Source organism: Vidua macroura, chromosome 3, assembly GCF_024509145.1.
Source record: "Vidua macroura isolate BioBank_ID:100142 chromosome 3, ASM2450914v1, whole genome shotgun sequence".
NCBI classification, from domain to species: domain Eukaryota; kingdom Metazoa; phylum Chordata; class Aves; order Passeriformes; family Viduidae; genus Vidua; species Vidua macroura.
In genome coordinates, this window is record NC_071573.1 from 86,070,838 (window position 1) to 86,095,313 (window position 24,476).

Sequence of the window (24,476 nt, forward strand, 5' to 3'; positions counted from 1 at the left end):
GTTTTGTCTAATCACTGTGTTGCCTAATGAGTCATGTCTGGTTATTTCTGTGTTACTGACTTCCATTAATTTAATTTAATTTAGGGAACAATTGGTCTGCAAGATGGCGACCTGTTGGTAAGATTAATGTCCATGTTTTTATTTCTTTTTAAGTAATCTCAGACAATCTTATTCAGCTTTATTCAGTGGTAATAACTGTGTGAATGCTTTTCCAGTGTCCCAGTGCTTGTCCACCTGGCCGTCCAGGACATGCTGGCTTAATGGGGATGAAGGTAAGAGAACTTGTTCCAACATTCCTTCCAGAGGTGCTGTCTCAAGGCACTAGGGAGGGTAATTACTGACTTGAAAAAGGACATTTCACTGTTAATTTCAAAAAAGATTGTGTTGCTGTTCTTGCTTATGGTTGTTACTCTTGACTGCCAAAATAACCTCTTGTTGTTGAAATCTCTTGCTACTCCTCTAATCTTAACTGTAAAATTCATGTCTGGTCCTGAGAGGATTAGAGTATGTGAAGCATTGCTTCGTTCACTTCCTGCATCATTTGTGGTCTGACTCCAGAAACTCTATATATTTCCCCAGATCCTTAATCTTTTTGACTTTTTCTCTTCCTGGGAGACCTGTAACATACTAAATTGAAATTAACATCTTTTGAGTCTCATTTTAACTCAGATTTTTTTCTATATATTCTTTGCTGGTTTCTAGAAATACTGTTGGCCTCAGGAAATTTTTATGGGATAACATAAGAAGAAATACTTACTTGCCTAGAAATGCAGCCTTGTTAGATCCAGAAGCAGATATTTTGAGCATTGTACTTAATATGTAGTGTTTCCTAGAAAGGTGAGGAAGGAGGAGTGAAATGGGGTTTGAGAGGAAACAGCAAGACAGCTCTCAGCAGTCTGTATCTGTTTTGGAAAACTGTATTTTAATTTTGAATAGTCTCTATTTATTAATTTATTTTGGGGTTTTGTGTTTATTTTAGGGGCAAAAAGGTTCAAAAGGAGAGTCTGGTGAACCAGGAAAACAAGGTTATAAGGTAAAATAAAACCAGGAAAAAACTGCTGTTGTTTTTAGCAAACTAATAGTAGTTTAGCCTCACTTTCAAAAGCAGTATTATATTCTGTTATAAATATTAATTGTTTTAACAGAATGCATGAAGTGATACTACATATCAGTGCTCCAGAGTAACCAAAGGCACTTCTCTATTCTTTATTCACCTGTACTATGTATTTATTATGATGGACAAATCATACTCCTCTTGCTTTTTATTTTGATTGTTCAATTTAATTATTACAGAACTTACAGGGAAAATTGAAGCTAAGTTTATTAATTGAAAAACTTTCAAACATTTAAATGCAGGATAATTCCCTTAATTTACCAAGTTAGCTGCAGCACAGATGAATACTTAAATGAAGAATGAGTGGGAAAAATATATTTGAGATGGAAAGGACGTAGTGAAAGTTCATAAAGAGAGGCCAAATCTGATTCATCTTGAAAACTGAAATGTTAACTCTCTCAAGGTGTTTCATTTGAATTAACCTTTTTATATAACCTCTTTAATATTGAAATATTTATAAGAAAATTTCAGGTTTGCACTGCCTTGGTCCATGCTTCAGTGTTGCAGGGAAAACCATTAGAAAAAACTTTTTGCACTTTTAGTCTGGAAGAACAAGAAATCAGAATCATAGAATATTAAGAGGTTGGAATAGACCTTAAAGAGCATCTAGTCCCAACTCCTCTGCAATGTGCAGGGACACCTCAACTAGAGCAGGTTTCTCAAGGCCTTACCCAGCCTGGCCTTGAACACTGCCAGGGCTGGGGCATCCACAACCCCCCTGGGCAACCTGTTTCAGTGTCTCACTACCCTCACAGTAAAGAATTTCTTCCTGCTATATAACCTAAATTGCCCCTCTTGCAGTTTGTACCCTTTACTCCTTGTCCTGTTAACTACAGTTCCTGACAAAATCCTAAAGACCTTAATATCAAGAAAAAATTGAATGACAGATTAAGGGGAAAATATCATTATTCTTTATACAGAGGTTTCTTTAAAATTACCCTTTTGACTAATAATTGAATGCAATGGGAACCTGAGTGAGTGAGTGTCTGGGGAAGTGGTGTGACTTCATTTGGATTTCTTTCAGGACATGGTGACAGAAAACATTAAGCAGGAAATTCACCTCATACAATGACAGAGCAATATGCATGGTATGGATTGGCTACAGGTGTATTCCTTCTGCTTTCCCAGGGTGAAGAAGGGGACCAAGGACCCAGTGGTGAAGTGGGAGCTCAAGGCCCTCCAGTAAAGTATTTCCTTTTAAAGTGTTACTAATTTTCTTCATAATGACATATTTTTTTCTTATTATTGTAAGAAAACAGTTATTACAAGACCTCCATGCACCTTTCTCTTTATTCTGCCATATTGTCTATGAATCAAAGTAGAATTATTTAAGTCCTCCCAAAACTACATTATTGCTTGGCACAAAGCTCCATATAGAAAGGCTAACTTTAAAAACTATTTAATGTCCTAAATTTTGTGTTGTGCTTAGATTGTGAAAATAGTTGATGTTTTTTCCCCCTTCACTTTCCTTTTTTTTGATGACTCTGACTTCATTGTGTTTGAAACACAATCAGCTGTGAAATTCAGACTTAGCTGAGATTTGAGGATGAAGTTGCAACCACTGAAGAACAGTTTTTTTTTTTCCCTGAAGTTTCTTTGCCTTTTGGCTTGCACAAGAAGTATCCTTCAATCATATCTAGTTATTTTCTTGTCCTGAATCACTTTGGTTTGTTCTAATTCATACCTTTCAGCTTGTTCTCTGTGAGGAGCTCTTCTGGTAACCGTGACTGAAAAGGACTAGGGAACAGAATTCTAAGTAGGAGAAACAGGCATAACACCTTTAATTTCTATGATTTATTTTCTGATGGGGTCTCATGCTTTTTCCCTTAGGTGTTAAAGTATTTATTTAATGCCATTGCTGTCCAGATTTGATGCTATACAGGAGCTTACCTTAATACATGTGACATCTAAATTTCAAAATTCTCTATGAACATAAACATATGACAGCATAAATCTCTGGATTATGACTAGAAAAAGGTAAAGAACAGACTAAATAAAGGAAAATGTCCATTCCTTCTGATGCTTGATCCTAAAAAGGTGTCCCTGAGGCCCTGGTGCAGACAAAGTACTTGTGTAAGAGGCAGCTTCTGCTGTCTGAAAGGCCTGTGGGGACCAATTAATTTTACTTGGTTTGGTAAAGTTTTTCACTGTGAAATAACACAGTAGAACTAAAAAACAATTAAAGATTCACTTTTTTTAATGTGTTACTCATAACCTTTCACTGTATCACCAACTGGTCACCATACAAACAAACTATAAAATAATTGTTTTTTTATTAAAATTTAGGATTCATAATATGCAGAAAGTGATATCAGATAGTTAATCCATGTGAAAAAGGACAGACAGTGCTTTACAAGCACAGATGGAGAGCCTGTAGACTCTGCTGTATCTTCTTATCTGCTCCTTACATAAACAAATGAAAGGGGTTAAGTATCCAGTCTCCACCACAGAACCTGCAACCCAACCAATGTATTCCACTGACAAGATCTGCATGAGACAGCCACCCCTGGGAGAGGTGTTGTTTTTAATAGAAAGTGTTGGATGCCACAGTGTGCCTACTTCCAGCTGTGATCTTAGAAGCAGGATTAAACTGTGTTCATCTCCCTTGTGGGGCTGCTGTAGTGATTGTCGCATTGCCATGATTTTCCCCACCTTTTAGGCTGACAAGGCTTCAAGTGTTCTGTGCAAGATGCCATCCAGCTTTGTGAGGAGCAAGTAGAGGCTGCCAGTGTAGAATCTGCTCAGGAGTGGGTTTGCCCAAGCTCTGGGGAAGTGCCTGTAGTTGTTTCAATAACACAGTTGCAGGACAAGCATATTATGGCTGAGGATTTGGTCTCTGCAGGGAGGAGACATCTCAGGCAGTGTCAGTCTCTTGGGAAGAGGAAGACAGTGAAGCCAAATTTCCCACAAGACTATTTTGAAGGAAAGTGGTGACAGCTGTGATGATAGTTATGATACATGCTGCTGCATTAGGATGTCTACTCAATTTAGCCTCTTGGTGGACATATAAAATTAGCACTTGTACTCTCAAAACCCTAGCTCTTTTGCCTCTGTAACTCTGTAAAATCTCCTTCATCTGTCCAATCCCTCACCTAAAACAACTTAGCACTTTTGCAAACTTGGCCATCACATGTTCCTTTCACACAATCTGCAGATAAGAATGCTTCAACTCTGAGGTAACCAAGAAGAAAAATCAGTGGGTTTTTTCTGTCCTTATGGTGTATTTGTGGTTTTATAATACAACCTGATAGTTCTGTTATTATTTTTAAAATTCTAAATTTAGTAAAATATCAAATTACCATATAAATTAAGGATGCTAATACAGCAGCAGTTGGATTTCTCCTTTAGTACTAAGAAAATAGTAAAATAAATGTAAAGAAAGGGTGTAGAACTATTGAGTCTTCTGTCTGAAAAGTAGGGCAGTTCTGATGAGAAGAATTAAGCAAAATTTGAATATACTTTTCTATTTCAGGGTATTCTAGGTATCAGAGGTATAACTGGTATAATGGGACCTAAAGGTACCAAAGTGAGTATTAATCTTTCTTTCTATAAAATGGCCTATATTAAGAAAAAATGTAAAACTCTGAATGTTTTAAAAGCATATTTAAGCTTCTTCTTTATTTCCCCCTGTATTTCTCTCTCCTGTCAGCTGTATTTCCATAGCTACTGTACATCTTGTTAGGAAGAAAGGTAGCTCAGTCCTTCTAATTGAAGAAACGCATATACTCTTTACTTCTTTCCCCCAGTCCTTGCATTTATGGTAGTTTTGCATGTATGCAAGTCTGTAGTTTGCAAGATAGCAAGTTATAACAATTATAAACTATAGCACATTTAAATTAAAGCTAAAACTTAAGTACTCCCTCCTGTGATTTGTATCTTCCTAAAGCCTTTTACATCCATCATCACTCCAGTTATTCTCAGGAGTTTTTATTGAGAGTTTGTTCTTTTTCCCATTCTCACTTTGACTTCTCTGTGTCTTAAATTGCTGCTAGTGAGATTAATATTTATGTGGGCTCTTACTTTGCTGGACAATTTTCCTTCTGTTTGTCTAAGTGTTTCTGTCTGTTATTTCAAAGCTGGGTGCTACATTTCTAGTCTTGTGATCTTGTTAAATCTATACAGCAATAATTTCTGAAAGGAGTAGAACATAGCAATCCTGCCATTGTCTCCTTCCCCAGAAGTCAAATCATGTAAATCTTGTGATCATCTTTCTTTGGAGACAACACCAAATTTCTCCTGATTATGAATCTTCTCATGAATGATCCTTCCTAACTTCTTGGACATGTTTGTTAAGCTATTACTACCTTTGTTCTTCTGGTCTTTGTGTGCTCTAATTCTTTGTAGTTATTTACCTACATTTTCTGTAATGTTTTGTCTACTTGAAACATTTATATATATCTGTTTGACTAAAGAGTTCCATGTTCTCTCTAAACCTTTTTAAAAAAAAAAATTCTCTGCATTTACATTTATTTACAGGGTAGCAATTGCACTGTTTCCTTGAAACATGTGATAAAAATAGCAGCACTGCACTTGATGATTTCTCTGCATATTTTGATGTTATTCTGTTATGTGGTGAAGGATATAGTATTATTAAAGAAGACAGAGATTTTTTTGAAGTTGCATGTAAAGGTCTACTTCCCTCCTATCTTTTTTAGAGAATCAACTGAATGTTGTTTTTTGACGGATATTTTTTTAATATTTAAATATATTTTCTTTCATATTTCCATAAGAAACAAGATAAATAAAAAAAAATTATTGCCTTTTTTTTTTTTAATTGGAGCTATAAAGCCCTCTCATCTGTAGAGTGTTTATAGGTCCTGGGACCTATAAGGAGGACACATAAGTTGTTAGTGCTCCAGCAGTTCGCTTTAATATCTTGTGTTATCTATTTGTTTTGTAGGGAGCTCGTGGTCTTGATGGTGATCCTGGTCCCCAGGGTCTTCCTGGTGCACCTGTAAGTAGACTGTGGGCTATCCAAACTCTTCCCAGCTAGTTTAACTTTGCAGCTGTGAATCAAAGAAGCCTCTGACTAATCCAATTCTATTGATTCCCTACAGGTGAATAAATGATATTATAGTGATTTCAAGTCACTAATGTCTTAATGTTCCCAAAGAATTTGAGGTAGATGAACCCATTTTAACTTCTTAGTATGTTATGGTTTCCTCTTCCTACTGTGCTTTAAGGTGGCTTGGAATTTTTCAGTTATCAAACTGGAACAAAACCCATACAGTGCCATTTGGGCAATTTTTGTTGGAGGTTTTTATTGTGTGTGTGTTTTATTTGTTTGGGGTGTTTGGTTGGTTAGTTGGTTTTTTTCTTAAATTCTTCCTTGCTCTCTGCTTCCATAGCTGGAATTTGTGCTTGTAAATCTGGGTTAAACAAGTGCAACATCCTTTGCTTTGCCACTCCTGAAATCTCAGGTGGTGATGGCTTGAGCTGTGTTTTTTAAAATATATCTGTCAACTCCAGTTTTAAAAACCTTCATTTTTAAATATAATGTGACTTTGAGTTGTCTACTTTCACCAAATGTGAATTATACTTGTTGATTTTCTTAGAGTTTTAGCTAAAAATACAAGGAAGTTTATTCTGATTTTATTTTTAAAATATTTTTTTTCTGTAGGGGGATCAAGGACAGAGAGGTCCACTAGGAGAGGCAGGTCCAAAGGGAGAAAGGGTGAGCATAGACAAATTTTGACTCTCGTTGACTTAACAATATAAACAGTGCATAACTGGTACTCTCCAAATAATGTGTATCTGAATGAGTATGCACTGACATTCTTTTAATCTGCCATTTCCTTTTCTTTAGCCTAATTTTTAAATATTGTTATTATTCTTAGGGTCCTCAAGGTACAAGAGGAATAAATGGCCTCCCTGGGCCTAAAGGAGAGCCTGTATGTATATTTAATTTATTTATTTGCTTCATTCAATTCTACTTTGCATATTAGTGCTTGGGCAAAATTTTTTCAAACTTACAATATTTTTTTTTTTCTTTTTTCAAGGGTTTACCAGGAGTTGATGGCCGTGAAGGAATCCCTGGCATGCCTGGAGCTAAAGTAAGACACAACTGGCGTGTTTATGAGCTTTGGTAGTGCCCTAGATTTGTTCATTAATTTGTGGCTGCTGCTCATGGCTTTATGCACATTATTAGGGTAATTGAATTAACATTTCTGTACTACAGATCCAAAAGTATGTCAGCTCTGTGTTCCAGAAATAAAATTTTCCATCATGTTTGATTTGCATAAATTACAACTTTAAATGTTTTACAGGGTGAGCCAGGAAAACCTGGAGCTCCAGGTGATACAGGGCTCCAGGGGTTGCCAGTAAGTATCAAGTACCTTACCTTTGAAAGGTAGGCTCAGTTCAAATCGTACAAAGGCTGTGTATTGGTTGATTTGACTCTGATGTTGGAGTAATTCTAGTGAAAATCTGAGCAAAAGGCTCAGGGGAGAGTATGTGTAATGGAAGGGGACATTTTTTTATGTGTATGCAAAACCTTTGCACAACAGTCTAGATCTCCTTAGGATGTCATTGTGGGGAACTTGGCCTCACAAAACATTTGTGGCCAGGATGTGACTCTTTTCGTTTTTCTCCTACCCGAGACCCTGTGGATCCTATGACCCCATAATTAGGGCTGGTCTCATTGTATTGACTAGGGCCCAGCTATTCCCAAAGTGAGCAGGAAAAGCTGAGCTGCTGCTCTGACATACCTTCCATGAACAATCATCCTTTGATATTCTGCTGGCTCAGAACATCTGGAATGCATCACACTCATGCTTCTTTCTGTGGGTGGGTTGGAGGTCTGCTGTGTATTCCCTGTGGGGAACTTACAGGGAGTCACTGGTGCTTTATGGGCTCTTTCAGGAGGTAATCCTCATGCATTAACTAAGTTTGAAAACTGTACCAATTGTCAAAAGCTAAAGAGAAACCTCTTTAAAACACTTTGCTATGGGAGCAATTGCTGTGAGGAACAGTGATGGAGATGTTTTAAAACAGAACTGGACATAAATTTGTAATACTAAGTAAACTCTTAAGCTTGGAAGACAATTTAGTGAAAGCATACTTGCTATGAGCTGTTGCAGAGAAGCGCAGAGGGAATGAAAAATGTCCAAAGGTATCTGTAAAACTTTGCACCTCCAGTCTCAGCATACTGGGACAAGAATGTATTTCTAGTCTAGGACAGAAAAGTCATAACTCCTCACTTATGCATGCTCCTTTTGCAATTTATGAAGTAAGAATAATACTCCTTATCTTTTACTTTGTAAACTGAAAGAATTCAAGCTTGGTCCCTTATTGAATAAAAGTGTTTTAATGCCAAATAAAAGGATTCTTTCTCATACTCAAGCATGAGAAAGAATTTTTTTTTAAACACCACTTCCGATCACCTTAACAACAAATAAATGTAAATCTTTTTTTCTTTCAGGGTTTCCCAGGTTCTCCAGGTATGAAAGGCATTCCTGGCCCGAAGGTAAAATGTCTTGAGTATTGTCTTTCTTATCTTAAGCACAAATAAAGTGCTAAAGTATCTAAAGTATTCAATGAAATTGTACTAACCTTCTCTTGTGTTAAGAGACGAACCTTAGGCTGAAGAAATTAAATACAGTTTTTATTCAACTTTGGCCTGTACATTTTCACACGTACAGGCATTACATGGTTTTCATTATTCTAGGCATTAAATAATACCTTAAAAAGATAATTTCTTTTAAATTTATGGAAATCATTGCTAGAGGAAGATTTTGATGTGCCTACCTCACTACACCTTGAAATGAATAATCTTGTAATAAGAGTAGTATTTATAGCCACCCTAAGCTGATTCAGTCACAGGGGTTGTTATTTCTATTTAGGTAGCACCAAATTGCTGCATCAATTCCAATTTAGTTTAAAAAAATGTTATAAGATTGAGACCGTGGAATGTTTCAGACAATGATGTTTGAGTATAGCTGTAAGCAATTGAAAAAGAAAACAAGACTGAGACATGATTTTTGTCTGAAATTATATGGAGTGGTATTGCCTTCTGTGATTTCAAAGCAGCAATCAAATCTATTTAGGATTTGTCAGCACATAAACAGCAAAGGAACTGAAATCTGACTTTTGAAAAATTAGATAGAAAGGTTTAGTCAAAGTTAAAAGAACACCAAAAATAAGGCAGAAGTTAAAAAACTAACACAAGTTGATTTTGTTTAGACCTTATTGCTTTACTTATTTTAATTTTTAATTTTAAAATGAAAGAGCAAATCATTGGCTTGGCTAATATTTTTCATCTTCTGCCCAACAGGGTAATAGAGGTCCTCCTGGGGTGCCAGGGTTAATGGGAAATCCTGGTAAACAGGTAAAACCATTAATCTTATACAAAAGATCTAGAAAAACGTTTAAAAAAAAATCACTTTTCAAATCTGTTGCATTTCAAATTTGTTCCCCAAAACAGGGTCAACAGGGCCCAGAGGGAGAAGCAGGTCCAACAGGACCCCGGGGACCACCAGTAAGTACGGAATAAATTTCTAATTGAGAATATGTAAAATTGCAGTGTCTCAAGATAGGGTTACTGAAGCTATAGTCACAAGGTAAAATTATTATTTATCATAAGTTCTAATTTTTGAGGTAAATACCAGTTCTTTACCTTCTGTACCAAGAGGATGTGCATCATCACATAGAGAAATACAGTCCTATATATGTACAGTAGTGTCCTATGATTGGTTTTGGTGTTAAAAAGTTAAATTTTTAACCTCTGTTTATATTCTTCTTGTCTTTGTATTTAAATATGCTAAGTAAAAGCCAAAACAGAGGGAATAAATGTGATTTGTGACAAAAAGCTGGAAACAAACTCCTGTTCTTCCACTCCAACAGTCTGTTTGGGATTATTAACATAGTGGTGTGAAGAGTAGCATTTATCTTTCATTGAAAACACTGCTGTTGTAATTTCTTTCCCTGGAGATTTTTCTTAACATTAGAAAGATTTGGAAGACTGGAAAAATTGCTTCTGGGCAGGTAGCTTGCTGCAGGAAATAAACCTGCTAAGAAAAGTGAACTGATGGTATTTGTTAAGGCTCAGTTTTGAGGACAAAGAACAACTGGATCAACAACTGGGTATCAATCACTGGGTATCAATCACTTTCTGATTCTCTCTAGAGGGGACCTGACATGGTTTGGAGCTGCATAAGGCTGATCTAATTTCCCTTTGCTGTTAATCCTTCTGGATGGATAGGGATGAGAGGATCAGTGATTTGAAGAAAATTTTCATGCACAAATATTCACTCTGATGACATTAACCAGGCTTCAAGCTCTGTAAGCAATTGCTTTTCCAGGCTTCCCTCTTGCCACTGGTACTCTGGGGATGATTTCCAAGAGTTGTAGAGTTATTCTCATACAAGGTTTAGTGATATATTTAGTGTGATATATTTGTAAGGGTCAGGTATATCTTCTCTGAATTAGCTCCTAAACATACACCAGCAGTCAGCCAAGTAACAGATTCTATTTTTTTTTTTTCCCTGTGGTTTGTACTATCAGGTGCTAGATGTATTAATGTAATGAGATCACGTTTATTTTGGACAATCTTTGCATTGCTGCTGTGTCCACAGCTGCCTAAAGATGATACAGAAAGGGGATTATAAGGGCATTTACTGGGATGGAATACAAGTATCTTCAGTCTCTCAAACATCCAACTTGCAAACAAGTTTTTGTTTTTGTCTTTATTTTTGTTCTTTGTATTTAAAAGTGTTGGGTACACTCAAAAAAGGTTTTCAGCACTGTTCTTAAGCTGATACTGTACACTTGTGACAGGAACAAGAATTATAATTGAAACAGACCAAAGTAATTGCCCACTCTGATAATGCACTGTAATCTGCTGAACTATTCTTTTAATCCTTTCAATGTGAACATGAATTTACAAAATCAGCAGTCCGTAGAACAGGGGTTGACACTCAAGGTTAATTATTAGTAACCCTGTAGATGAACAGAAATCCTTAAAGCAGATTAAACACAGTGATTTTTCTTTTTATCACTCTAGAGACCAGCAAGACATCTGGATTCCTTGCCTTTATTTTCTCTGTGCTTACAAAGTACACTCATTTTGGAAAACATGTAAACATTAGAACCAAAGCATAGAAAGAAAACTTTTGGTCAATACAACATGGAGAAAGGAAGTAAATTATTGATTATGAAGTCAGCCTGTATGTAGTCCATCAAACAGTAAGCTACTTCTCATCTATAGTTAGTTAAAGCTATAAAGAGCCTTGGATAACAGCTATGTTGGCTCTCATCAGCTTTAGACTACAGGCAGCTTATGACTGGTATAACTTTCTAATTTTTTTTTTTTTTTTTTGAGGAGCACTTTACATCTACACAAAAAAAAAAAGGGGGATGATGAGGTTTTTTTTGTTTGGGAAGGACACAGTGTTGAACTATTGAACTTCAGAGAGCTTTGGTCTAAGCTGAGTCAATATTTATTTCCAGGGTAGAATAAAGAGTGTTTTCTCTTTCTTCTGCAGCATGTACATGTAGATACATTTGAACTTCAGCTTTTAGGATTCTGCCCTTCTATTTCTAGGGAAAAAATAATCTGCTGGTTAAATAATTCTACGTGGCATGATTTTCAAACTTCTAAAACTAGACAATTTGGCAATAAATTGAGAAAAGTAATTATAATTCAATTATAATTGTTCTAAAGAGAATTTTTAAAATATATTTTTTCTTTTGTTGCATTCCTAATTTAAAATTTTCTCTCAGCTTTAACACTTGCTTGTTTCAGACCAAAGTTGCACAACCAAACACTTTCAAAGCCTGAAGAATTTATGGTTGCTATTCAGGTATTTTTCTTGGCCTAGTTCTTTTTATTTTGAATTATCTACTTTATAACTATCTGCAGTTCTTTCCCTTCTCCTGTACCCCTTTGCTAATATGGCCAGCAGGCTGGTATTTGCATTAGGGAAAACCTACATGCCTACATTTGTGTTATATTTAAAAATCATGGGGCTTTTCAGCTTTTTCTACTCGCAAAAGGCATTTTTTGAGAGAAATTTTTCACTTCAACTAGTGTGTATTTTTTGAAAGGTTACACAAGAGAGCACTATCATCAGTGTCTCTGTGGGACAAATAATACTTTTGTACTGCTTGCCAAATAACTTGTAGAGTCCTCTGTCATAAACCATGTTATTTCAGTGTATTTTACTGTTAAACAGCTGTTGGAATGTAGTTGGAAGATATTGTTACTAAACAGAAGATCCAAATTTTGGCCCTCTGTGAATCTGTAAACTTTCACAGTTTTACAGGGCAGATACTAAATATTTGAAAACAAGATTACTAGCTCTAGTTAAAAACTCATTGCAAGCTCATGTGTTAGGAGACTTTTTCCTCACCTCCGACATAGATCTCTAGGAGAAACTTGCTTTAAAAAGTATCATTTTAATCTATTATTGCTTTTCCTTAAAAAAAACTTCAAGTTGCATCTGAGTGGGTAGGGAAAAAAAAAACCCTTTTGCTATTCATGTGTTCAGTAAACTGGAAAAACAACTGGAGCAATGTGGAAATTTTGCATTTTATTTCTAAATGAAACATATTCTCCACTCTTGGTTAACCTTATGTTTGCTTCACATTGTTCTAACCAATCCGAGTAATTACCAAACTCATTTGTAGTTTAAACCTTTCTAAGTCAGTCATCATGGCAGGTGGGCCAAGGGAAGGAATTCTCAAATGTGGGAGTGTCATTCCTAATCAGTGGAATTTAGTCATGCTCCCTAAGCTGCTTAACCGTTTTCTTTCATATTTGCTGAGATTTAGTAATCTAATTTAGTTTCTGCAGAAAATACTGACCCCTGCCTCTGCTTTTTCATCCCTTGCTTTTCTTCAATTATTTAACCTATAAATTACTAACATTTTTAGACCCTTTATTGCACCCTGTGGTTTTGCAGAGAGCTTGTAATATTGAAGTAATCACTTAAAGTTCAATATGTGTCTAGCAAATTGAGCAAACTTGATGTATGTGCAGGCCAGCATGCATATATGTTGCTTTGTAATTAGGAAACAATACATGTTTTCCCAGCATTAGCAACACAGACTAAATATCCAGCTACCTAAGATTTGATACCATAGCCCCTCTGAGAAACTTCTGGGGGGCACTGGTCATTTGGGCTGACTTCCTCTCTGGAAGTGCCTCACTATAAAGAGAAAACCTGGAGAGTACCTTGGATTTACTACTCAGATGTCACACAATCTAAAGTTAGAGAAGAATGCTGTTTTCAGCATCTTAAGTTACTTTCAGCTAAATAATTTTTTGGTTTTTAAAGATATTTTTGTCCTGCCTATGCTGAAATGTAACTTTGGTTACCCTACGTACTTTAGTTATAGTAACTGAAATTTAGATTTTCTATCATATTCCTTTTACATGACTACAACTGAAATAACATGTATTGTAGCTCTTAATGGCAGGATGAAATGTCCTTGTCTCAGTTTATATGCTAAGTTTAGGAATTAGTGGGCATGTTTTTATATGTAATTTCAGACATGTTCCACAAGTGCTGTCATAGTTTACACTCAAGGTAGAGCTAAAGGGGTTAGTTAATATTAGAATATTTATACAGTAAAGAGGAAAAAGCACATTTCAATCTTGGCAGGTACTTTTTTTACAGTAAACCTAAGCCTTTAGGTGAATGTGACTAAACTTTTTGACCTTGCCCAATTCTGCACAGGGTAGCACTTTTTCTGTCATACTTGCAGACTACATAGCCCAGTCAAACTTTATGAGCTCCAAGCCTCTTCACTTCTCCTGGTATCCACCCCTGTCTTCCTAAACAACATGGCCAGGTTCTTGTCTGATACCTCTTTGTTTAACCCTCCAACAACAACTTTCTTTGAATTTTGGGCATGGCAGACCTCTGGACATCAGCAGATATCACAATGTTGGCTTCTCCTAAACAGTGTAGACAGTAACCTGGGTAAAAAAATGGATTTGTTATGGAGCTAGTGTACCAAAGCTTTCCTGGACTTCAGCTAACACTGTAGGCACAGTCAGAATGAAAGAGAATGACAGCTAGTGGGTTGCTGCTTCAGCCCAAAGCATGGCATTGTTAAGAGGAGGGAACATTTCATGCTACATCTACCTCTTACCATTATCCTGAGTAGTACAATTTAATTATTAGTCTGGCAAAGTTGTAAAGTTGCATTTAAAGATTCAGAGAAAGTTACTTGTATATTTACTCTTCTATCAAATATTAGTTTACATACTTGTATGCTTTTCAATACTGTATTGAGGGTCAAAGAGTCCTGTTGATTCTTCTGTGGATAAATCCTTGACCTTAAATGAGTATTTCCTCTGAGATTTTGCATGACAAAAATTTGGTAAGTTTAAGTCTCATAAGTATATAGTTAATAAATGGGTTACATTTTGCAAAAAACTTTGAATATGAAGTTTAAAAAATCCAAAAGGTACTTTATTTTTTTTTATTCCACACAGATTTAATTCTCTTTGGCAGTCCTATGACATATATTTAATAATATAGAACGAATTACTTGTAGTTAATAACAAATTTTTAAAGTAAAAACCCTTAAAGGTCGTCAGAGTATATGCTGTGGATAGCATCTCAAGTGATTCTAATTACAGTTTCAATTATCTGAGCAACCAAGTGAGATGGCAATTACCTGGAATATCTTCTCATTCTTATTATTGTTCCACTCAATTGATGAACAGGAAATCAGTAAGCCAGTGAAACTCTCTTAGCATGAGATTGCATTCTGTTACTGTGAGAATTCTACAAAAGGATCAAGTCTTCAAAATTTCAGTGAGGATGAAGACCATCCCAAACAACTTAAAGGAAGGTCAGCTGCAAACACTGTAAGATCTTCTTATGTATGTTACATTAAAAGGTTGAATAGAAGAGATCTGTGAGAAAGACATTAAATCTTTAAACAAATTGAGCAGTTCAGCCATTGTGCCTCGAAACAAAGGGAAGGTAAATTTTGTGGTAACCACAGTCTAGCACAGGAGCTGTGGAAGGGCTGCATCCTGGTGGCGCTCAGATTGCAGTGCTGTGCTACCATTTCACACTTACCCTTTTGCATGTGCCTTTTCCTAGAGGCATGGAATGTTCACTAGCATGGATGCAAGCCCGTCTGTCTCAGCTCACTCCCAACTAGAGTGAGTTCTTTCCCTCTGTAAGCGTTTCACCTCTAGGAAAAGTGTGGATTCTGAAGTGTGTCAAAAGTGCATAAAACCATACAGAGTCTGGTAGTGGTTTTGTTAAAACCAGTGCAGCATGCCTGTTGGTTTGTGGGTGGCCTGAAGCAATGCACTGTTACACAGAGGGCTGCTGTAGAAGAAAGGTAGGCTGAGGACAAGGCCAAACTGCCTTCTGCTCTAATTCCTGCCTGTAGTGACTTCCAGCACAGAGGAACATTTCATCTGACCAAGAACAGATGTCAACACCTGAACCAGCTGTTACAGAAACCCTCCTGTAGGCTGTGGGGAAAATGTAGGTGCTTCTAGGGCATGATTTATGTTGCATTTTAAATATTTACATGAGGACATTTCAAGATGCCTTTTTTTTTTTCTTCAGAACTATGAGTAAGCAGCTTACTGTATAACATATCCTAGGCCACTTCAGTCTGGTATAACTTGGAGGAAGCATTACAGTCTTTCTAGTTATGCTAGGGATGGGATTCCTCATTCTTTGGGTTCCAGTTACTCTCTTACTTGCTAAAACACCACTGCAGATCCTGCAGTGGTGGCCCATAGTTTGAAATAATCTGTCATTACAGACATAATGTCAGTGTTTACAAGGAAATACTATGCATTGGTATTCTGGTCTTCTGTAAACTAACCTCCTCCTTTGCCTCCTTAGAAAAGCATTGTGTTTGACAAAGTGCCTGTGCTGTGCATTTGACAAAAGATTTTTTTCCACATTTGAAAGAAAATGAAAGTCTTTTCTTGAACTGTGTGTGAGCAGCAGAACTTTTGATGTGCTTAAGAGGTTTATTATAAAATTTTAACTCTCTGAAGATTATACTGCTTTTGTTTCAGCTCTGTATAGCAATGACTCTTATGGGTCATGAATGACTGTTATGGGTTTCATGAAAATGATATGAGAAACAAGTTTCTAATTTGATCATAATTTTAGTCTTCATCTTTCCTGCATCAAAAATATAGCAGCATTCCAAGTCATAGATGTAGTTCAGAATTTTGTAATTAAATAAAATTTTAATGCATTTTCTGGGTTGTAGGATGAAGGTGAGTTAGGAGATTTTTTTTTTTTTTTTGACATAGAAAAACTTCTAGAAATTATGGAAAGTGCTTGAAAGTAATGGGTATTTTTAACAATATAGGATATTTTGAAGGAAATTAATTGAAAAGTCTGTTTATGTTTGGTTCTATGATCTCTCCAGTGTACCAAATTATTTCTTGAATTGTAGAATTAGCTTTCCTAAGCTTGTGTGAGAAGTTGTCATTGCATTTATGACCTAGTGTAAAAGGACATGTCTGCCATCTCCTTTTATTTAGTATGCCACAGCATTTCACAATATTGTCCTTATTATGAAAACCCTCCCTGTATTTAAAATTATCCATTGCACACAGCACTAGAATACTAAAATCTGCTTTAATCTAAAATTGCCATGTCATCATATAATAGTTTATCAACTTGAATAACTAATAAGTTAAATTCTTGTCATTTTATGATCTTAAATGTTGAATCTTTCTTTTATTGCAACACTTACATAGTCACAAAGTGAATTTAAGAAGAGTTTCATAAGTGAGACCTAAGCTTGTGTTGGCAGATTGCTTGAATTTAGCTGTCCAGGAATATGTCTGTACATGTGAGAGTAAAGCTATAAAACTTACTGAGCTGTTCTGCAAAGTTTAATCATAAAAGACAAAATCTTTTGAGAAAGGTACTTTAGCTCAAAAATTGTTTAAAATCTTTGTAAGTTTGGCTTGATGTCAGATTTACCCAGAGTATGTATTCAAATGGCTGCATTAAGAAATGGAGTTGAAACACTAATGTGAATATGATGATCTGAATGGATAAACATGTCTGAAGTGAAGACATAAAGATGAGTTTGTTAAGCATTACTTCTGTATTCACTTTTCACATTTGTGCATTGGGGATCAGGTGCTTTAAATATGTTTGTCATATAAGAGCTCAGGTGATGAAACTGAGCAGAAGCCTAAAGTTAAGCATGCTTGCCAGAGTTGTCATACTGAACTGATTGTGACAGGTAACTCTCAGCTGTGATCCCATGAAGGGAACTTCATTTTGCTTAATCACTCAGAAAAAATATTTACTTGAATCATTTAATGCCAGATAAAGGTTATATGGCATTATCAACTAAAAATGTTTACTCAGAAAGTTTCACTGGTTTTAATGCATATGGTATCTTTGCACCATGAAAAAGAAGTTTAAATTAAACCCAATGGCTAAGTAGTGTAAATCACTTAATATTAAAGAAAAAAAAAAAATCATACTTTATTCCCAGATCAAGAAGAATTCCAGGAAATAATATTGTCCTTCTGTTTTTGCTTCCAGGGTGGCAGAGGGGAGACAGGTCCTGCAGGTCCTCCAGGTTTACCAGGGAAGTTGGTAAGCAGTTTATTTCTATATTCAGTACTCATGTTTACTTTCAAGGAGCTATAGTATCATCTAAACTACACTTACCCTTTTATCTATGCAGGGAACCAAAAATAACATTGAAATGAGTGGTGGTTCAGTTTCTTTTTCAGTCCTCTGTGACTGTGCTAATATTAGAAAATGCTGTTTTAAATTACATGGAGATGTGTGTGACTTTTTCTTCTTCTTGATAAACCCATAAATCCTATGACATGCAAAGCTGAGTGGCACACTCCTGTGTGGGCTCCTGGGAACAGGAGCAGTGAGAGACTGGCTTTCTGCTAACAGCTACGTGAAACTAATGAATGGAGCACATTATGAATGCCACCTTTTACCAGAGCTCCAGCAGTATTTACACAGAATCAGTCAGAAGCATAGCTGGGGAGGTCTTGGCTGAAAGAGCCTACTGTTACAGAGGAATGTGCAAATCGCAGAGTGCAGGATCTTGGGAAGGATTTTTAAGAGAACCAGTCTGTCGTTGAGGGACTGGAGGGTAGAAAACCCTGTAAGTCATTTCTGTTGTGATTGTCAGCAATAAATTCATACTAAGATTCTGTTTAAAGTGCTGTACTTTGGATCAGCCCAATTTGCATCAGATAATCCTCTTTCATCAAGCTAAGTCTGTTCTGGGAATAAGGTTCTGCCCTATCTGCTTCAGGGTATGACCCTTAGTTGTTAATTCTAAACGAGATTGGCTAAGTTTACATCCTTGGCTTATTTTCACAGGGTCCCCAGGGGAGTATTGGACTTCCTGGACTGCCTGGTCCTCCAGGCCTACCTGGTGGTAAAGGTGACCGGGTAAGAAATGCACTCATAATGCAGTTTGGTGTCAGGAGTAAACACAACAAGTTGAGCACTGTCTTCAGTTTTTCCATTAATTAATGTATGTTTTCTTGTTTTGTATGTAGATACTTTAAGTGCTTGAAAGTGGTGCTCTCTGTGCCCATTAACTACTTGTATCTCATAAATATGTACAGGAGAAGTCTTGACAGTGCCACTTAAGGGAGTGAAATAAGATTACTGGTGTAAATATTCATTTGGTTTTTAAAATTTGAATCATTTAAAGACTTAAATTGTACTGCTAATCATTGACACAGCCAGATATAAAATGGTCAGTCAGGGTCTGTGGTCACTACAGAGCTTTGCAACTTCAACCCTCACCTACAGTAGTAGTGATGCCTGTTACATATGTCTTAGGACCCACTATGGAAATGCACATGCTAATGCAACTATTAAGACACAATGCATACATGCAGAAATACAGAATATAAGTACTTCAAGTATTTTGTTGAGAGGGAAAGATTGGGCCCTAGGGCCCAATAACTGCAAAATATATCTTGCTTTGCTCAATATCTGTTAGTGAAGACTGTACATAAAGCCAGAGATGTTTCTTATCTTCTCTTGGCTAAAGGAGACTGCAAAGGATGGAATTCACTTGCCAAACTTCTGACATCCTTGATATAAAAATATTAAGTTCTCTACTGTGTCTTCCTTACTTGAGGCATGTCTACATCAGTATTAAATGAATTACACTTGTGAAGTGCCTCTTTCATCCTCCTGACAACCAGGGGACTGTTGGACTGTTAGCCAGACATGTGTATAACTGCTGTAGAATGTCTTAGCTGAACAGAGCAATCCTGCCCTTGGTATGCTCCCAGTGTACATCATAGGGTTTCTGGGTAGGGCTTGCTGTTGTTTTTGGCAACTTTAAAAAAAAAAAAACCAAAACTATTCAGGTACTTAAAAGCAATCTTCTAAGTCTTTGATGTTGTTGAGGTATTTTTTTCATGTTTGTTTGGTTTCTTTTAATGCTGAGATCAGGACATGATTCTAGTCAAATGTAAGTATTGACATAAAGCAGTCTCTTTTATTAGATTGGTAATGATTCATATTTTAGACTTCTCCAGAGGGAGATTGAAGTTACTGAGGAAACAAAGGTAGAAGGAAAATACCTAACATTTGTTGCAATGCTGACAACCTTCCTCCAAAGGTGCTTGATTTTCCTCATTTGCCATATAAACCGTCTGGATCTCTAGGATAAAAAGTAGAATGTCAATGCTGTAAACAGACCTAGAGAAATCCAGGCTACAGCCAGGAGGTTTCTGAGTATCTAACTAACAGATGACAGTAACTTATGTCTGGACACTTTTTGAAAACCTGAGGTCAGTTTAATGCTCTGTGCAAACACCTTAAAGTCCAAAGTGCTATGCTAGGAATTATTTCATCCTATGATTGCTTTTTAGCTCTCCACTTGTATCCTTGATTCATAGTCTATTTTGCAGTTGCATAGAGGTTGGAGTGAATTTTCTGGGGCATGCTTAGCATTGCTGCAGCCTTGCCAGCAGCACTGACCTGCAGTATCTCTTCCAAATCACAAGCCTGGAGAGCATTGTGCCACTCTATCCTTCCCTTCAGGCTTTGCAGCTGCATCAGTCTTACAAAAAACAATCTTGTCAGGTTGGAAATAAGCATCTCTATAGCCTGTTAACCCCAGTCTTTGGGTCAACCAACTTACTATGAGTAAGTTGTGGGCTGAAGTAACCTTTTTTCACTTTCTGATTTCAACACTTCATGGTTTTGTACACAGGGATCCTATAAAGTTCTGTTACGTAGCTGTAACTGCATGGTAAGAGTTGACGGAAATAGCAGCCAGAAGCCAGTAGAATCAATTAATTTGATATACCAGTAGTCATTCTTGATCCCAAAGCTGTTAAATATTGTGTACTATCTGTTGGCATCTTCTCTACACTCAGGTGATGACCACTTAAAGAATAAATCACCACCAAAGATACCACCAGAATTATTTTTACTGAAGTAATATGCAAAAGTGAGAGCTGACAAAATTCAATGGATATAATAATGATTGAATGATGAATAATGAAGCCTACATGGACCAATCCTCACCGTGTCACCCTGTGCCTGGGTGGGTTTTCAGGCTGGAAAAGGAGGTCACAGCGTAGGTCTTTGCCTCCCTTGGAGCCTGAAGCAGACTGCCACTAGTTTGGGCGAGGATCTGTGTGCATCAGGCACAGCTAGGCTAGCAGAGAGAGCAGTACAAAGCAGTATAAGAGCAATGGCTTAGGCTTCAGTGCATCTGACAGTGTGGTTGTGGCCATGCAACACAGATAATGGCAAAACCCCAGCATTCACCACTTAGGCTGTTTCTGAGTCATGTATTTTGGATTGGTTTCCTACACACAGGTTCTGTCTATTCTATTCAGTTAAAACAGCACCAAGCTAAGTGCCAGACCTTGGCGCTGCAACATGATCCTTTGTGCTGCTAAGTAGTGAAAGTAGCCCCCAGTACAGTTTTGGATCATGCTGTCAGGCAGTTTTGCAAAGAGTTCTTGAGTATGATTTGAGAGGGATTTTTGCAAAAAAAATAGGCAGGCAGTCAAGAAGAGTGAGTATTTTCATAGTTTGACATCTTATTGCCTCCATTGCAATTTTTGGAGTCAATTTAGTATTGATTCCAGTAGTTTCAGTTGTGATTTTTATATTTGCTTATGCAAACATTGCAGGACGGGCTCACAAAAGCAATATTCTTCTATGTCAGCTTTATCTACTGGCAATTTTATTGCTCTAAAGAAGAGTAAGGGAAGCAAAAGAACACCCAGAATAACGTTAGATTGGAAGCCAATATCTTTTTTGTGTAGTTGGGAAACATTAACAAGGCACAATGTTGAGAACCTTTCAGATAAAATAGTTTTAGTATTGTTTGACAAAGTCAGAATGTTAAATAGTTTTGTCATTTATACTGCTTAGCTTTGTGGATAATTTAGTATTAGCTCTTCATCTTCAAGAACATGAGAACATGTCAGAATTTATTAAATTCTCTAAAAGCTGTAAAAGCTACACCAGTCTGTATGCCTATATCTTATGTGAATTAAATGGATCTCTGAAATGGGAGAGAATGCTGCATCTCTGTCTGTTTTACAAAAAACAGGATTATCATGCACAGTTATAGTTTGTTTGGCATGCCTGTCCTTGAACATGCATAGACTGGAAAGACTATTAAAGGATGGTGTGACTGCTTTTCTAACAGAATACAACTATAAAAAATTTTCCTAAATGATATACCATTCTAAAAACTTAACAGTTTTGCTCTAGGAAAAAAATATGTTTGAAATTAATTGGGTCATTAATTTATTTCTCTGTTTCCTGCCTGTCCACACAGGTATGTTTTATTAGAGGATTCTAAGATGAAACATGATCTAATTTCTTTTTAAAAGGGAGTATTAACTTTAAGATACAAACCCTTCAGTTTTGACTACAATGATCAAAATTCTAGATACAGGTTTGCTAAAAGACATTGAGATTTAAACAGTACGCAGGACAAGATTGTGACTTAATTGTGGATGTCTCTCTGCTTTTCCCACATTAGCAGGGCTAGTACAGCCTATAGCAATATGGAATATATAATGGTGCTAGAAAAAGTGATACACTTACTGGATTTATTTACTTGTAGCTTCTAAGCAATTCTCAGAGCAGACCTGTAACAGCTGCCAGAGCATTTGTCATGTAAAGGGGAGATGTACCATTGGACAGTCAGAATCTGTACTGTACAGTGTGGTAGTGGATTATATGTTCCATACTAGTACTTGCCTTCACTCTGTCACATAACTTACATAGAAAGATTTAAGTGCTTTCATTGTAATTCTTAAACATTTACAGCTTGAAAAGTCTCTTGCATGAATGTGAAATTTAGGATCAAATAACATTTATCATGCTTTAGAACCTGAACTTTAAAATTCTGAAGACTTTTTTTTTTTTTTAAGTTTTAATCTTTAACCTTTTAGGGTTCGGTGGGTGAACCAGGACCTAAGGGTGAACAGGTAAGTCATATTAAAAAAAAAATCACAGTACCAAATGTTACGTAATGTTGACTAAATCTGAAGACTGAAGTATGTCTTTCTTTGATATAGGGTGCACCTGGAGCAGAAGGAGATGGAGGAGAAAAGGGTGACTTAGTAAGGCGCTTTTTTCCCTTTACCTTATATAATATTATGTTGTTGCTGTAAATTAAAAATATAAAGTATTGTTGGAGTGCTTTAAGCATTATGTTTTCATCGTTGAAAGGCACATTTCAGTTTTATACCAACTGGCCCTTGCAAAGCACAGCAGTTCTATTTGCCTAATTACTCTAGTCCTGCTGTTTGGAAAGCACTGAAATATACAGGTTCTGTTAGGTGTACAGTGTAGTACAGACTGACTTGAAGAAAAAAGGATGTGTCTGTGTTTGTATGTAGATACATATATATAGAAGAGTGTCTAGATATAAAAATATTTATACACAGGCACATAAATTCTTGATGTTTGAGGCAGTGAGGATGAGCAAGTAATTTAATTCAGGTGAAACAGGAAGAGAGTTAATAAATATCCTTAATGAGTCACACTTAAAGGAAATATTTTGTATTGACTTTCTCTTTGGAAATATGATTTGCAACTGGCTGTTAGCGAGAGAAGAAAGGGAAGAGGCTGTGGCACTATGATATTGCATCTATCTATCTGTCTGTCTGTCTGTCTGTCTGTCTATCTATCTGCTGCCGGGAGTATGGCATTTTGTGAATTGACATGGGTAATGCTTGGGTCATGTGCCCTTGCGTAATGAGGATTTGTTTACCTGCCAGAAGAGAAACTCACTGGTCCAGTGGCTCCCACGGGGCCTCATCCAGCAAAGCCAGAACTGATCTTTCTAAGGGAAGTAAACTGCTCCCTATTCAAAGAATGGTAGCCAGGTTGTACACTGGAAATGAGTGTATTTCTCCCACAGGCTGCAATTTTGAAAGCCTTAGTGGGATAGATGTCCAGTAACTGAGCATTGCAATCACTGTACAGATTCCCAGGAAGCAATATTATGGGTTGTTTAAGTGTGCTGCCAGCTAGTCTGGTTTTAAATGGATAGCAATTATTTCTATTTAAATTATGACATATTTGTTAACAGACAGGCCTTTGACTGGAAACCAGTTATTTCACCACTGTCATTTAGGAACTGGGAAAGTAGAGTTTACAGAAATTATTGTAAGTTTCTCCAGTGTTGTTATGATAATCTATTTCACAGGTAATTACAAGATTTTGAAAGTTTTTTTTTTTTTTTTGAAGTTGAGAGGAAAATGTAAAAATTTCTGAATAGTGGGATTGCTATTCTCAGTCAGGTGATCATGGGATTTTGCTATTGTTGAAGCCAGGAGAAAGAGTGCTGGAAATAGGAACTTGTAGGGGTTTGGCTTCTTCACAGAACTTTAAGTAGTTTCTGTTGCAGTTTTTTCAGCACTAACACAGCACCAATATCCATAGTTCTGTCACTTTGTAGAAACTAGAAAATCCTGGTTAAAAAAATGCTTCTTCTAAAGGCTTCCAAGAAGTCTTCTATCTAAGATTGTCCTGTGGTGTAGCTGTGTTTGAGAGGTTAGAGCCATGTGTCTAATTCCAAGAGAAGCAATACAAAACCAGTTATAACAAACATGCTTTCTTATCTGAACCTTGTAGAAAAGATTTTTGAGAAAGGAATTGTACGAAATCTACTCATAATAAAGGTTTTATTCTCAAAAGAATGGTAATTGTTTGTGGGGAAATTTTGCATAAATAACTAAATATATGAAATTTCTTTTTATATTGAAAAAAACATTGTGACACATTTACTGCATTTGTAATGTCTGTGGTAAGGAGACTATCTTCTAATATAGTTTGTCTTCTTTTTAGGGTGACATGGGATTACCAGGAGCAAAGGGAGCTGTAAGTATAATGAATAGCATTGTTACAGAAATATAGAGATC

At 36.4% G+C, this 24,476-nt stretch overlaps 1 protein-coding gene across 1 annotated transcript in view; it reads left to right on the plus strand.

The window, feature by feature from the left end:
- COL9A1 (collagen type IX alpha 1 chain) overlaps positions 1-24,476 on the plus strand; it is a 61,383-nt gene that overhangs the window by 27,917 nt on the left and 8,990 nt on the right. Inside the window, exons 16-33 of the mRNA XM_053973218.1 lie at positions 85-117; positions 216-272; positions 980-1,033; positions 2,243-2,296; positions 4,587-4,640; positions 6,015-6,068; positions 6,735-6,788; positions 6,952-7,005; positions 7,114-7,167; positions 7,381-7,434; positions 8,535-8,579; positions 9,387-9,440; positions 9,537-9,590; positions 17,620-17,673; positions 18,427-18,498; positions 22,500-22,535; positions 22,626-22,670; positions 24,403-24,435. Coding sequence (XP_053829193.1) covers positions 85-117; positions 216-272; positions 980-1,033; positions 2,243-2,296; positions 4,587-4,640; positions 6,015-6,068; positions 6,735-6,788; positions 6,952-7,005; positions 7,114-7,167; positions 7,381-7,434; positions 8,535-8,579; positions 9,387-9,440; positions 9,537-9,590; positions 17,620-17,673; positions 18,427-18,498; positions 22,500-22,535; positions 22,626-22,670; positions 24,403-24,435 — 915 coding nt within the window. The remainder of the gene's footprint in view (positions 1-84; positions 118-215; positions 273-979; positions 1,034-2,242; positions 2,297-4,586; positions 4,641-6,014; positions 6,069-6,734; positions 6,789-6,951; positions 7,006-7,113; positions 7,168-7,380; positions 7,435-8,534; positions 8,580-9,386; positions 9,441-9,536; positions 9,591-17,619; positions 17,674-18,426; positions 18,499-22,499; positions 22,536-22,625; positions 22,671-24,402; positions 24,436-24,476) is intronic.